The following is a 16,494-nucleotide window of genomic DNA, read 5'->3' as shown; positions in this document are numbered from 1 at the left end:
TGTTTAGATTCAGGGTTTCAGCTTTGATCTTAATGTGTTCAAAGTTCTTCTGGGTTTAAATAAAAATTATTTTGAAAAAAAGTTGTCACAATTAACACGCCATTTAATCATAAAGTATCAAATCAACACATTCTGAAATGACAGCAAAAGCAGCACAACTGTTGTTTTACAGAATCATTTCATATTCATTGTCAGACTTCAAACAGTGTCAGGGCAATTAAAATCAACTATTCACACTGAGAAACCCTGGTTTGTCTTTTTTTTTTGTCGATTCATGAAATAAATTTGATTGCTCTATAGATGAAAGGGGGCTGACATGACTTTTCTCTCCTTAATGAACTGATGAAAACACATAATGATCTCTTTGAGGGCAGAAGAAAAGACTCCAGTCTTACTGATGTCAGTTTTATTTGAGTCTGCAAAGTCAAGGACTTTGGCTGACAAATGCATATATGATGTTTGACATCTCTAATGTCCTGAATGAACTGATTCAATTAGCATAAAGAAAAAACACCTTTGCAAAGCTTTATATCTTAGATTTTTTTCACTTTGTTTCCTGGGTTCTCATAGTGATAATGTTCTTTATAATAATATACAAATGTGTTTGAAATACTGTCTTCTCTTGTCACAGATTTTCCCCCTTCTACTCAAAAGGCGGAAATTGTGATAGAAACAATAATAATAATACTTAAAACCCAAAAGAACAAAGTTAAATATTGAAAGAATATTCTCCTTGACTATATAAGAAACTGACATTTTTGACGTAATCCTTAAGGATTCTCACAATATATTGCCATCTCTGGTTTATGAACCCTGACATTTAAGTCAATATGTTTTTTCTGTAGTCTAATTAGAATCAAATGCTATCATAGCCAATACATACTGAAATGTCAATGGCAGAAGGAATGTCATCAAGTTAAGCAATTCTCATATTTATATATTTATCTATAAAATAATTTGGATTGGCATTAGATTAACTTTAAATGGACCAAGAATCTGTTCTTTCTTACCAGTCTTAGTTTTATTCACTGCATGTGTCCATTACATGTGAGTGGGAACATGTTTAACTTCCACTGGACATTTTTATACATTTCAACAGCTTCATACAGTTTCATACTTGTATGTGTTAAAATTACTCATTAGTAAGAAAATATGTTATAATTGCTTTCTCTTTCTCTCTTTTAATGTGTACATTAATCCAAACTGCTTGCAAAATTAAAACAAATCTAATATTTAGAGTAACCATTTTGGATGCCCTTTTTAGGGTTGTATTTTTTCATATTAACATTATTGTAAAGCATTACCAATCTTTAAGTGTAAAGTTAAAATACCTAATAGCAGTACAAGCAAAGAATAAATGCTCGTAAGATATTTTTATTTATTTATTGGATATTTAAAATTGACACTTTGTAGGTGTGAGCAACAATGTGCCGTTTTTGTGTGTCCTTTAAAATGCAAATGAGTTGATCTTTCCACTAAATGGCAGTGCTGTAGTTGGATAGTGCAGATTAAGGGGCGTAATTATTATAATAAGATCCTCTTCTGACATCACAAGGGGAGCCACATTTCAATTACCTATTTTTTCACATGCTTGCAAGGAATGGTTTAGCAAAACTAAGTGATTGGGTTGATCTTTTACACATTTTCTTGGTTGACAGAAGCACTGGGGAACCAATTATAGCACTTAAACATGCAAAAGTCAGATTTCATGATACGTCCCCTTTAAAGTTTTAATTTAGCAGTAATGAATGTTTGTGACATTTACACATTCATTGGTTTGTCATGAAATGCAGGATGCATGTGTATTGAAATGATAAAGAAGAGACTCAAAAGAACATGCACTTTAAAAAAATCTTTTTGCACTTAAATTTTACTGTACTGACTATGTTGCTGTAACTTATAAAAAATTCATCTGTAACTTAATAAGTTACAGCAACTCATCACTTGTCTTGTTAAAATAACTATAAAAATCCTAGTTGATTAAACTTAAAAATGTAAGTGTAATAATATTTTTTTACAGTGTGGGAGGAGTTGGAAGAGGGGTACTTTGTACTCTGTAAACATGTCAACATAATAAGACCCTTTTATTGATCTGTTTAAGACATTTTATTTGGGAATAAGACCATTGAGGTATAGTAAACCTTTAATCTTTTCAGATCCTCCATGCATTTATTAGAGACCCGAGCTGAAAAATATGCTGTATGGCCAAACGCTGCCCATTAGCAGCAGACTTTTAGCAACACAGAGTCTGTAGAAATTTAATGCTATCAGCTATTCTCATTTATATTTATTTTCATCAAAAAATACATGGCATGACCACTGCATTTCTTATGTATTAAAGTATCTGGGGAGATAGTTTTCTTTTATGAAGGACCTTTTCAAGAGCCTCTTAGATATGCTTACATAAGAGGTTTAGGACAAAATGCTACTCTAATGTTATACTATGGAGGAATGAATGAAAGCTCTCAAGTGTTCAGGTAATATACAAAGTGTCAATTTATACATGTTCACTGTATGTGATTTCTGTACTGTCTCCACTTTACTCTATTGTCTGTTGTTACTATAATGCTCTTGAATATGTTTTCCTTGTACAGCGACCTTGAGCTTGGAAAATGTATATACATTTTTTTTAAAACTGCATTATAAAACCACTAAGGAGGGGGGAGGTAGGTAGGACAATTTTACAGGCCCACGCACTAATGGGGACCCCAAAAATAATTTTTATTACTAGTAACATTCTTTCATACGTGGAGCCCCTGCTTCCCAGTCATTTATTGTCATCCATCAAACAACCACTGTGAGATAATGTGTTTGAATTCCTCAAGTAATATTAGAATAGTTGACGTTTAACCTTACTCTGTTATTATTAGCTTAGAAGTCTAGTTATAAAGAGCTGTTTGATTGACCTACTCGTAATTAGATTTTCACATCACAACTTCAGTGACACATTATAATGATACTGTTTTCTTTTCCTCAGCATCCTTCATCAGTCAGGCGAGACTACATAGTTTATAAATAATGTTATGGATGAATTTAAATGCATTCATGCATTACAGTTGTGAACTAAGAGATGTTTTCCAAATGTTTAAATGAGTGAGTTTTACTTATGCACATATAATAGCAGTAGAATAATAAAATAATATAATTCCCTTTTGTCAGGCACTGAGCTTTTTCTGTTGTTAAAATCTTAAAACTGTTCACTGTTCAGAACATTACACATGGCTGTTTAATATTCTTTAAGATCTCCTCTATACACATTTAATTTTAGTCATTACGGATGGCTCAAAGATAGTGGCAATGAGGAAAGATCCTTCAGACCATATCTTTTCCCTCCTTTATGCGTTTAATCTCATATTTCTATTGAATACTCTTTGAATATGAAGTCTTTTCATCAAGAAATGAGAGTAAAGTGTACATTTGGTGTGCGAACTTTGCACATGTAATTTTGCTGTTAGGTTATAAAGGCCTTATTACATTTTTTTTAAATCGAATACAAAAATAGGTCAAAGTGAAAACATTAAAGGTCACTTTAAATGCATTTGCTCACTTGAAAAGATCATTACATTGGCTCGCACGGTGTAAATTATGGTCATTTAAAAAAACACAAGGGTAACATCATTTCACACCTGTATGTTTAAATTCAGCTCAGCGCCTGGGTATCTTCCAACATCCTTTGGCTTTGCTGATTATTTTCACAATGTGTTTCATAATGGTTTTTGTTTATCCATCTGTGCAACACTCTTCCTCTGATGAGGGTAAACAGTGGCATGCATCACATAAAAGCAATACAAAATCAAATTATCACACATAAAATCACATAAAAAGAACATAACATCACAATCACATAAACGCAAAGGCAGTATATAAAAACAATTTCCAGATTTCTCACGACTGGGCTCAGTTGCGTGACAATGATTATGGTTGGTAGAGATAAGAAATGAGCATGAACTTGTTCAAATCAAAAACACCAGCAGGTAGAGAATTTCTGCAGAGGTAACTTCAGATTGACAGATGATAAAGCATCTCCTGAATCGAATCAAATTTATTTTTCAGTTATATTACAGCATTATTATTATGGTGCCACTATTTCTGAATATATGTAAGGTAGCTGTTTTGAGGAAGCCGAAGTATGTGATGTTTTGTAAACTTCCAATATGGGTGATAATATCATGTTTGCACTTGTCCTTACTAAATACATTATTGGTAATAAGGGATAAGTATAAATATCCAGACTTACACTGTATAGATTACTGTGGATAAGGATCATAAAAAAGCCAGTCTGATCTCACAGAAATTCGTATGTACTTTACAAGTTGGCTAAATCAACGTATACATTTGTACAAAGTGAAAATGAACGGTTTTTAAAAAACAACACCACACCTAACCCCAACATCACCGGGGCAAAAGCAAGATTGTATTAAAAATGCTTAAACAGAGTTCAGTTTCATACTAATATTAAAGATTCACCAGTCACTTTAACACTATAGATTTGTGACTTTGCATATGTTACACTAATGTGACCAATGAATATGTTGAAGATTTGTAAAATGTGATGTCGTACATGCATGCATACTGACATTTACTGTTAAGCAAGAGGATAAATTTGACCTCCATAACCCAATTGTGCTATGTAGGAAATCTCACTCAGATGCCGAATCAGCTGTCACACTGTGTCAGCATGACCTCTGGGCCAATTAGATATAATAAGCCTCACTTATCTTACCGCACACTACAGGACGTCTGTGTCAGCTGCATGTGTCAAAATGGGGAATTATCCAATATTCAAATCTGAAACTGAGATTATGGAGATGAAAATGTTACATATGCTTAAAGGTGCAGTGTGTAATTTTTAGAAGGATCTCTTGACAGAAATGCAAAATAATATACAAAACTATATTATCAGGGGTGTATAAAGACCTTTTTATAATGAACCGTTATGTTTTTATTACATTAGAATGAGACGTTTTTATCTACATACACAGAGGGTCCCCTTACGTGGAGGTCGCCATTTTGTGCCGCCATGTTTCTACAGAAACCTTTAACAGACAAACTTTTTTTACTAAGTTGTCTCTGACGATGACATGTTTTACCGGTGACGGCTACTGTAGCTTCTCTATGTGTTTCAAAAGCGAGGGGTGAGCAGGGTATTGAGCCGTTAGTTGCAATTTGCAACCTCACCACTAGATGCTTCAAAAATTTACACACTGCACCTTTAAAAAACATAACAAAGGTAAATCTGGCATACAGCTGACTAGTGTAAACATAAACAATTCAGTCTTTTGTTTTATCAATTGAATTCAATTTAATTATAGCACTTTTCACAGTTGTTAATTGTTTCAAAGCAGCTTTACATGAATAGATGTAGGGGAAAACAAAGAATAATCTATAGATAATATAAAAAGAAGAATACAGCGGCTAAGAATAAACCGTACAAGCGAGCGTACTAATATTGTAACGTATACAGTAAAGTGGTAAGTTAAGCCAATGTTGGCTGACTCTCCCGAGGATGAAAAAACCCCTAGAAGAAAAACCCTGTGGGAAAACTCCTAGGAGGAATAAAACCCTTGAGGCAACAAAAGTCATATTTAGCAAATCAAAGAATCAATTAATTAACCTTTACCTTGGCTTAATTAAAAATAGCTCAGTGAGCTATGCAAAAATGTGCAGAGTAAAATGGGTCATTTATATCTGAATATGACTGCTCAAGACTTGAGCAGCAAACTAAAATACATCCCCAGCGGGTCCGATGCAATGTCACTTCTGATGCTGACAGCCTTTTAATTAAGTGACAGAATGATGGATGGGAATAAAAATGCTTTCTGACAGTATGCGTAAAAACATATTTGCCTTGTTCCCTGTACCTAACCATATTCAATAAAAAATGCAACCCTGCTATTGTTTTTATTGTTTGACAAGTCAAGCAAAAACAGATCAATTTATAACTATTTTCACAAGTGTACTTCTCATTTTCCGTTCAAGGACACATTTAAATAATGGGCAATCCCTCCATTTTCTGAACCTGCCTGTCCTCTGCAGGGTCACACGGGGGCTGGAGCTCATCACAGCATCCTGGGCCACAGAGAGGTTACATGGCCAGTCCCTCAAAGGGTCCTCGTAGACAATTATGGACAAACATATGAAACAGCCATAAGTGTACAGTAAATAAAGTATTTTGGATATTAAAATGCCGTATATAATTTATAGGAGATTTACATTCAGTTACTGATATTGCTGATTTGTAATATCATCAGATCTGCTGCCTGGAGTGCAGTGAGAGCACTCTGTGTGTACAAGGTGACAATTTTTATTTGTAGATATTTGTAGACAATTGTAGATATAACATTTCTATGATTTTTTCATTTTATGAAACAAGGCTCCCTTAACATGAACACTAGAACAGTGCATCTCAATTTTTTTACTTCAAAGCCCCCCACTGTCCACAAAAATATGTTATGGCCACCCACTCACAATGTCCAACCATCATACTTTTTTCCAAATATATTTTTTAGACAATTTCTTCATAAATATATCAATTTTTTGTAGTACATCACAGGTGAACGAACACACAGGTCGTGTGACAATGCTCTCTGACAAACAGATGGATTCACAGGTGTTTTATGATAACATGAGTGTTAATGAGGTGTGCAAAAGCCATGGCACTGTATCAGGTTCTGTATAGAGACAAAGGACAGACATTTGATTTCTATTTTAACAGGGGAAATAAGAAATAATACAAATATGGCAAGCAGAATGTTTGAATAAACAAAAACATAATCGTTATTATTATCCATTAGCTATTGATACATCATACACATGGACTTCTCGTGTCGTGCTGTAGATGGCAGTATATATTTTCTTTTCAGAATAAGTAAACAAGCTCAAGTGCATCCAAACTTTGCCCCAAACCAAACATTTGTTATGTTTTAACATGTTTATACATTCTTAAGCAAATACGTATTAGTATCAGTTTCATATTTTGTTTGTTTGTTTGTTTTTAACAAGAACATAACATCAGAGTTACTATCAGCATGACACCTTGAAAGCCCTTATCTTCAGATGAAAGTGTTATATGGCTACCTATTTCATTCTTGAGACACACCCAATGGGTTTCATTTTATGCCGCTGTCAAGAATTTGTTGCCACAATAGGAATGAGTCAGGACACAACCTCAACAGGGCCTCATGCTCCTTATATGATCCAAGATATCTCAGCTGTTACATGTCAGAAAATAGCTTTAAAATCATTGAAAATATAAATATATCAATGCATACAGCTGTCTGGTAATGCTATGTTGGAATAAATACCATGGTTCTTGTATAAAAACATCGGCCTCACAAGATCCCACCAAGGTGCTGGATTCCTCTCGTTCTTCAATAACTGACACCAAGCCAAATCTATTTATGGCTGTGATGAAACACGAGGTCTGGCCGTGCTGGTCACACCAGCTAGTTTCTATTGGCATCAGCAAACACCGAGACCTCGAACATTTATGAGTAATAAAAATTCTTAAGACACAGCGGCTCTTCAAAGCTTTATCTATAATGATAAAGGTTAAATGATCCCACAGACTGGATTTTTGAGAATGGCAATAACTTAACTAGGACACAAACACAATAAGGTGAATGGATGATGTCTTGGAAGAAGGATCCAGGACCTTTGTACATACCACAAACACTTTCCACTTCTGAGGAATTTGTTTGTTTATGGAGCAAAACCTTAAGAGAGCAAAAGTATTTTAAATGTGACACAATGCATTGGTTAAACTTTACACTGTATAAAAAGTTGGTTAAATTTAATTTGCCTGAAATTGCTGAGTTTATTCAATTTAAAAATATTAGTTGACAAAAAACTTTTTTGAGTCAACTAATATTTTTAAGTATAAGTATGATATAATTATTATAATTAAATTAAATTATAATTAATCTTATTTAAAACATTTAACAAGAATACTGACATGAGAATTCATTTTATGCATGTTGTGAAAATGTTGCTTTGCATTCAAGGAAATCATCAATAAAAATCATCAATCACAAAGCGACCAAATCTGGAAAACTTGTGCAACAAACATTAAACTTCAACTTTTCATAAAGTTACAAAGCTGGTTTTCTTTATTAAAGAGACATTCCACTTTTTTGAAAATGTGCTAATTTTCCAGCTCCCCTAGAGTTAAACATTTGATTTTTACCATTTTGAAATCCATACAGCTGATTTCCGGGTCTGGCGCTAGTACTTTTAGCATTGCTTAGCATAATCCATTGAATCTGATTAGACCATTAGCATCGCGATAAAATATAACCAAAGAGTTTTGATATTTTTCCTATTTAAAACTTGACTCTTCTGTAGTTACATTGAGTACAAAGACCGACGGAAAATTAAAAGTTGTGATTTTCTAGGCAGATATGTCTGGGATCTATACTCTCAAACTGGCGTAATAATCAGTGACTTAGCTGATGTAACATGGCTACAGCAGGCGTAGTGATATTTTGCACTGACCGAAAATAGTCCCCTGCTATTGAAAGTAACCAAGGGGACTATTTTCGGGCAGTGCGTAATATCACGTGCTAAAAGTGCTAGTGCCAGACCCGGAGAACAGCTGAATGGATTCCAAAACGGTAAGAATCAAATGTTTAACTCTAGGGGAGATGGAAAATTTGCATATTTTCAAAAAAAGTGGAATGTCCCTTTAAAAAATAACATTTTCTTTTGTATTCCCTACAAATAATTATGAACAACGTACTGTATGAAATTACAAAAACTTTATTTTTTTATTGGTTAATACTTCTCTCTGAACAAAGCAAACAGCACAACAAATACATTTTTTTACAACATTGGTAACATTTTTAACAATTAAAAATGTAAGCTTGTGAAACTCCTTTAGTAAACAAAATGAAACAGGTTTAGTGTACATGTTTCAATAATAAATACAGCAAAAATTGGTTCAGGGATTTTAAGACATTTTCCTTAGAATTACAAATGAAATCTTTCAAAGTGTCACGAACACGTAGTTATCATACAATCATCAATTTACAGTAGGTAACTGCCTCTCAACCAATGTTGAGAGAACTAATTCCAAAAAATATTGTAAATATGACTGTTTTATATTTGGTTACATTTTCACTCATAAGCAACATCAATATAACTAGCCCAGTGTCTCAACCAGCATTGATGGTGCTGGGCTTTGTTACATTGTAAATAGTGAACATAGGAACAGCTGTTCATATATTTGAATTATAAACCATCCTACTCGTCACAAACATTCTAAGTCCAATTCAGTTTCTCTCCATCTTTTCTTCTGAAATGCTTTGTTGTTTAACCAGCAAGGCAACTGTGATGTGATGAATGGGGTACACAGTAAAAAGGCAGCACGGAGAACGGCAGAGGTTGGATTACTGTAAAGCACTGCTTTCATCCTTTCCAGAGCTTATTTTCACACTACAGTCAAGAAAATCACCAACCCTGGCAGGTGCACTTCACTGATTGACTGAAATAAATCACACTCATATATATTATGTTCAAAACTTGGTTATTTATTATACAAAGTTCAGCAAGTAGAATCAAGCTAATGTTTACAGAACTTTGACAACGAAAGAGATGGAAAGTTTGTTTAATTAAAAAACAACTGGTTTTCCATTGCACGGGTGTAGTTAATTAAACAATAACAGGCCTTAATGCACCACATGCACTGTAAAAATTATATCAAACAACATATATGTTTATGTTACTTTAACTTAACAAATTAAGTCAAACACTTCCAACTTGTTTTTCTAACTTAAGTCAAAACTTTGAAAAGTAGGTTGAATGAACTTGCATAATATAGTTGATGCTGTATTGTTTAGTGTATACTGATAAAGCAATAGAGGAATTTACTGACAAACAAATGTTTAATACTCACTTCATACAACATTTGTGTCACGTGTGTCTGCAGCAGCAGCAGCAGCTTCATTTGAGTTCAAAGAGCTGAGCTTTTCAGTTTCATCTGCTGTTTTAATTTTTTTCTTCTTTTTCCTACAGGGGTTATATCGTTTACTAAACAAAAAAAAAAAAAACAAGAAAAGACAAGGGGAAGCCTTGAGCTTTAATATGTCTGTGGATGTACAGTACATTTGATCATATAAAATGATAGTGTTGTACATCACTTACTTTGTACAGATGCATATGAAGACAATGAACAGGATCAGAAACACCAGTCCTGCAACTACACATGCAATGACTATTTTCTCTTTTTCCCCTACAATAGGATAGATGTCATGATATTCACACCTAGTGCCGATATATCCACTTTTACATCTGTTTAAAAATACAATGAAATAAATGTTACAACATTGTTTATAACACATTTTCCTGAGCTCTAATGGGCAGGTCCACTATTGACTAAGTCTCACCTGCACGAAGGAGTGTTTTGCTCTTTTACAAAACGGCAATCACCATTAATACAGTAATGCATGTACTCCGTAGGACACTCAGAAAAGTGGCCACTCCAGCTGTGGTCATCTTTAACATCTGTCCAAAATAAAAAGTGTGCTTAATATCGCCTCCAAGGTTATGATGTTGACAACATACCGAATCTTAAACACTACCGAAGCAGCCATGCAATATATAAAGCAAAACAAATGTAACCATGGTGAAACAACAACACATATTACTGCACTATTGTCTATTTAGTCTTTTACAATATCTTTTTTTTTTTTTTACAATAAAAACAACCAGTAAGGACCAAACTCAGTTCACAGGACTGAATTGAAAACAATACTAGGCTATAAAGACCGCCCTCTTGAAATCTGAGCTCCGACTTTGAATAAACTAAAAGATGAATGGAAACAGGTCTGATTACCATTCTGGCTACTCATCCAGTAACCTGACCTCAGTTCAGCAAGAAATGACGACACTGTTACACAGCTAAACTTGAGCTTGTGAGTGAAAAACCACAAACGTGGGGCTATAAAGATAAGATGATCCAATAATTACATTTCCATTGACAATACCATTGAAAAAAAAAGGATAATAATGCCATAGACTGAATTAATTTTGTGGTGGTCAAATAACACAAACGAAACAACTTAATTCAATGTCTTGTGTATCTCTTTAATAGGTGGGCAAGCTTGCTGGACTTAGGGGTTTGCGTCATGCCCAGGAATCAGTTTTTAAAACACAGTGGAGACAAACATTGTCATGTCATCATTAGAAGTGAGAAAAGACCCAAAGTCAGTAGTTCACAATGTGTCATGTCTTCTGCATAAGTGTAGCATGATATGTCACAGTCTTGAGTTAATTTAGCGAAAACTGGGACAAGCAATGAATGGTTTGAATACTGTGTACCTGTGCAGTTGCTGCTGTTGTCATGGTGATTGCAAGACACAGTGATGTTCCCTGATACCCGTGTGGTATTCCATTCAGCCCGTGAGTATTTGCATAGGGCAAAAGCTGAGGGCAGAGAGCAAACAAATCACAGGTGGAACGATGAAGGTCTCCGAAACAAATATACAACACTGGTCATAGAGTAGATTGCTATTTGTGGAAAAGGTTATTCAGGAGATGGATAGATGCAGTCATGCTTTCATTGTAGTTACTCTTTAAAATCCCTACCTTCATGATTAACCAATAGAAGGTCACCTTAAAGGCTGAAATGACTTTCAGAACTTAAAATAGACACTGTTCAAAAGTCAGACACTCAACTAAAGTAAACACCCACATGCTTTAGATGTTAAAAACACCATGTAAATAAAGAGCTATTGAAAGAATGAAAAGTTGGCAAACGGGAAGCTTTAGACAATATACTGCACTATACAATAGGTGTGTTTAACTTCATATTTCGCTGCGCTGAAACATGACATATAAATACCGCGAGAGTGATTCGAAAAGATCAGCTGACGAATAGCTCTCGCGGTACTGTGATGTCATGTAGGAGGCGCCGCACGAAGTCAAATACAATGTCAGAAGAAAACGCGTTGACAGGTGAGCTGCACCTCCTTTTCAAGACATAACTTTAGGCTCTACAAATGACACCATTAAAACAACTTAACAATGCCAGCGGGGACCGATTTACTCACAAATAAGCCAGTAATGGTGAATCTTACCTGTGACGATTCCCAGTATAAAAGTGTAGGTCTTGTCCATTTCGCAGTATCGTGTCAAATGGTCAAATTCATTCCCAGTGTCAACGGTTCACATTCAGACGCCTTGCACGACTATTGTCGATCATTTTAAATCGATTATTTGCTTTATCGATTACATTTAATATCCAAGTTGCTGGTGACGTTTTTAGCAGCCTTCCCAAACTTACCTTCTAGTTTTCTCAAGTTAGTGAGACAGGCAGCGATCACTAAACCACATGTGGGAGGTGCCATTGAGTTTTCTCCGCCCTACGAATGAACATTTACTCGAGCATTACAAGTGGTTCTCAGTGGGGGCCACAGTTTACATTCAGTGACATTTTTGTTATATTTTTGTTATATAAGGAAGAAGTGTTAGTCTTAATTTCATTTAGTGCAAAAAAAGACAAATCACAATTCAGCCCAATTTAACCAAATATTATGTCTTATTTATTTTTATTCTATCAATGTGAGTGAATATGTCAATTTTTTTCTTTTTTAAGTAGTACTATACAACAAAAACATGAAGCTGAGTTCTTACAAGGCTCTCTGAAATACTTGATTCTGATTGGTCAGTGGCGACATTCCAAGATCATCTGTTATCCCCTGATAACAATCGCTCAAGTTATAACACACCACTCATCGTGTAACCCTTACTAATCCCTTACTAACGTTACATCCAACAAACCCTGATCAGAATGTTTAAAGGGACACTCCACCTTTTTTTTAAATGTTCTAATTTCCCAGCTTCCATAGAGTTAAACATTTTATTTTTACCGTTTTGGAATCTATTCAGCCGATCTCCGGGTCTGGCGCCACCACTTTTAGCATAGCTTAGCCAATCCATTGAATCTGATACCTTTGCATCGCGCAAAAAAAAAAAAAAATACTTTCGATATTTTTTCGTATTGAAAAATTTTAAAAATTTAAAAAGTACTAAAAACAAAGTAAAAATAAAAAGTTGCTATTTTCTAGGCAGATATGGCTAAGAACTGTACTCTCATTCTGGCGTAATAATCAAAGACTTTGCTGCCGTACCATGGCTGCAGGAAGCGCAATGATATTACGCAGTGCCCGAAAATAGTCCCCTGGCCCCTGCCATCGAAAGATACTAAGTGGACTACTTTCGGGCACTGCGTTATATCATTGCGCTTCCTGCAGCCATGGTACGGCAGCAAAGTCCTTGATTATTACGCCAGAATGAGAGTATAGTTCCTAGCCATATCTGCCTAGAAAATCACAACTTTAAATTTTCTGTCAGTCTTAGTACACAATGTAACTACAGAAGAGTCAAGTTTTAAATAGGAAAAATATTGAAACTCTTTGGTTATTTTTTGCGCGATGCTAAAGGTCTAATCAGATTCAATGGATTATGCTAAGCTATGCTAAAAGTGGTAGCGCCAGACCTCGATATCAGATGAATGGATTCCAAAACGGAAAATGAGCATATTTACAAAAAAAGTGGTGTCCCTAATATCAATACAGAGCTGCTCTGCTGCTGTTTGGAAATGTCTACAGAGACATCAAGAGTTCAGTTTCTAATTACTACAGAAGTGTTAAACAATGAGGCACGGTAACAATCTGCTGTTAAACTAAATGTGCCTCTCACGTACTGTATCTAGGCGGCTCTAATGAAGTTGAACGGCGCTACGTGAGACTGTCGAGTGTGCTCTTGTGTTCATTGGCCTTGAGATTACCCTCGGGAGACAAACAAGATGTGTGGTAAGGGTTGCTGGAGTCTGCTTTCCTACTCGCACACAAGCTGCGTATTATCACGGGCCACTGCCAACAACGATCCCTTCAGCCATGCCCGAGTTTGCGCTGACATAACGGGGCGCCGGTGAGGGCTTGTTGGCAAAATATCGCGAGATGATGGAATCACGGTAACAGATCTTTAAAGTGCAGAACGTGCATTCATTTATTAAAATAATGTAATTAATAAGACATTAATTCTATAATAATGAAATTCAGTTCAGACACAACAATAAAAGCATGCGCTCCTACTTACATACAAATTAAACTGAATAAATAGAGTAATACCCATTATATTGGTATTAAGGTTCTCATCGATTTATTTTCTACATAAGTAGTCTACTTAAGATTAGACTACTGTTTATATGTTTAGTAGATTAATAAAACATATTGATGTTAGAGTATTTCATGGTCCACAAAATCCAATACATATGGATGCCTTTAAGACGACCCCCTACATTTTTTTGGCTATTGTGCCTTCGAGAGGTAAACGTCGCCCCCTGGCGGATTTTAGTCTGGTATGGCAAATCACCCAAAAGCACTTGAAAAATCCTTTTAGCAAACTGGCAGTGATTTGAATTGTTGTCATTAGATTGTAATGGTAAAAAAGAGACCGCACTCAGGGACTGAATCAAATACAAAAACTGTATTAAAATACCGAATCGTGTTCACAGGCCATTCTCGAAGTTGTGACACTGATGATGGGCTAAGCCCGAAACGTTTGTCTTTGTGTTTGTTATGGCCTGTGAACACGATTCGGTATTTTAATACAGTTTTTGTATTTGATTCAGTCCCTGAGTGCGGTCTCTTTTTTACCATTATATTCATTTCCCTTGGAGTTACGCACCGGGCATATAATATAGACATTAGGCGCAGACGCCACTTTTTCTCACACACTCTGTCATTAGATTGTAAAATAGGTTCCCTCTGGAAGACTTTTTTATTCTGATTTTTATTCTGGTAGTTTAGTTTAAACAGTGGTCCTGGCATCCTCCCACTCTTCAACTGCTTTAAATGTTAAAATACTTAGTATTGTGAAAAAATGAAAAGAATGTCATATTTAACACTTTTTTCACTCATCTCAACCAAACTACAGTTCAGATATTTTGAGTCTCTATTTCTTGTTACGAAAAAATAACAAAGTACAAACTCACATTTAAAAAAAACAAACCCCTCTGGGTTACTTTAAAAATAAAATGCTGAGTCAAAAATGATGAACCTTGGGTTATAATTTAACCTATGCTGAGTTGTTCGGTCAAATAAAAAAATTTTTGTCCCTTTTTGACCCAAATCTAGATTGAAAATAACTCAGCATATTTTTAGAGTGTACCAAAATGATTTATCATGATTTTTTTTAGTGAAAAGAAGAAAGAATAGTTTTACAAGGCATAGTTGTTACCAGCCTCAGGAGAACCGTGGTCTTGCCAAGAAGCTTGCCCATTTATGGAGAAGTCAAGCCTAACAGAAGGTCCTGTTAAATCAGATCTGTTCTCAGTGGAGAAAAACAGTTTGAGCTTCCTCCTCATACTGACAGCTGCTCTGTTTAAGCTCTGAACCACATTAGACTGACTGACATATTCAGATCGCAGCATCGCAAAGAAATAAAGTAGGTTATTCAACCCACTTTCAGGTTTTGATAAAAGGTTTTTTTAAAATAAGTCTTTAATCAACATTAAAATGTTTGTGGATACTTCTTAAATGTGGATCTACTTCATTTAAATCATGAGCAGTGAATTAAAGAAAGTGAAATATATCACTGGGACCTCAAGCTATTGATTTCTGCAATAACACTTCCAGGCCATAGGAAGACCAAGAAGTAGGTAGGTAGTGCTAAGCGTCCACCACCATGTTTTCTTCCAATGTTCTTCATTGTTGAACAAATCCAAATCCAGGAGTTCAAAAAGGTGAACATTAAACTTTGTAGACACCGACTGATTTTGAGAAAGCCTGTTGTAGCAGCAAATATGCAAATTAAAGACTAATGTTTTTTTCAAATAGGCATTTTACACTTAATGATCGCTTCATTGACAAGCAGTATCTAAAAGACATATGCATTGCTTAGTACAGTAGTTCCTCTCTAACAGATTAATTGATGAATTGCTTACTTGTTGCTATGCATTGCCATCACACACGAGACAAAGGCCATTCACAATATTGTGATGACATACATCTCTTTCTACATTATAGTAAAATGTGTTTGGAGTGTCATATGTGTTGCTCGTGTTTTCAAAATATGTGTTTGTTGCGTCATGTGAACCATGTGCATCAAGTGTTTTGTCAAAATAAGTGCCTGCTGCACACAGGTCAAAACCATTTATGATAAAAGAGACAATCACGTTCACAAAATACACGCAAGACACTCCCTTAACAGTAAACTTTGATTACGCATGAGATTATATGAGTATCTGGCAAACGCGAGCGTCTCTTTTATCATAAACCCTTTAGATGCGTCTGCAGCAGGCAATTATTTTGACAAGACGCGTGATGCACAGGATAACTCGAGTGCAGAACAGATATTTTGAAATTACGAACCTCACACATGACGGGCTACATACGGTTCATGTTGTGACGAACTTCGTATCGTGCGCCCTCAAAAAAAGAAGTCACCAGTCACTCCCCCAGGTGCACGCACTCACACTGTACTTTTTATCGA

At 35.2% G+C, this 16,494-nt stretch overlaps 1 protein-coding gene and 1 long non-coding RNA gene across 3 annotated transcripts; both read right to left on the bottom strand.

The window, feature by feature from the left end:
• Window positions 1-5,994: 5,994 nt before the first annotated feature.
• On the bottom strand, window positions 5,995-7,382 carry LOC135776843 (uncharacterized). The gene is made up of 4 exons (XR_010544206.2): window positions 7,305-7,382; window positions 7,078-7,211; window positions 6,214-6,671; window positions 5,995-6,111 (listed from the first exon to the last, which is right to left on the bottom strand). It is a non-coding gene; the product is annotated as an uncharacterized lncRNA (long non-coding RNA).
• A 1,359-nt stretch (window positions 7,383-8,741) lies between these two features.
• Window positions 8,742-12,329, bottom strand: btc (betacellulin, epidermal growth factor family member). Of its 2 annotated transcripts, none has more exons than XM_065286751.1 (6): window positions 12,075-12,329; window positions 11,317-11,421; window positions 10,383-10,500; window positions 10,141-10,287; window positions 9,893-10,005; window positions 8,742-9,481 (listed from the first exon to the last, which is right to left on the bottom strand). In XM_065286751.1, the coding sequence occupies exons 1-5, from the start codon at window positions 12,112-12,114 to the stop codon at window positions 9,894-9,896; spliced, it is 522 nt and encodes a 173-aa protein (XP_065142823.1). In that variant the 5' UTR covers window positions 12,115-12,329; the 3' UTR covers window positions 8,742-9,481; window position 9,893. The 2 variants fall into 2 exon arrangements, with proteins under 2 accessions (XP_065142823.1, XP_065142822.1); XM_065286750.1 differs by having other exon boundaries at window positions 9,893-10,026; window positions 12,075-12,328.
• Between the last annotated feature and the right edge of the window lie 4,165 nt (window positions 12,330-16,494).

This window comes from Paramisgurnus dabryanus, chromosome 18 (assembly GCF_030506205.2).
Source record: "Paramisgurnus dabryanus chromosome 18, PD_genome_1.1, whole genome shotgun sequence".
Lineage (NCBI taxonomy): Eukaryota > Metazoa > Chordata > Actinopteri > Cypriniformes > Cobitidae > Paramisgurnus > Paramisgurnus dabryanus.
Note: the sequence above shows the minus strand (reverse complement) of the source record. Positions and strands in the feature narration are given on the sequence as shown.

Bases quoted from the DNA above. Each gene is read 5' to 3' on its own strand.
- btc (XM_065286750.1), bottom strand. From the start codon at position 12,114: ATGGACAAGACCTACACTTTTATACTGGGAATCGTCACAG. The intron at 11,422-12,074 runs GTAAGATTCACC...CTCTGCCCTCAG, and splicing joins TATACTGGGAATCGTCACAG to CTTTTGCCCTATGCAAATAC. The intron at 10,501-11,316 runs GTACACAGTATT...TATTTTGGACAG, and splicing joins CAACAGCAGCAACTGCACAG to ATGTTAAAGATGACCACAGC.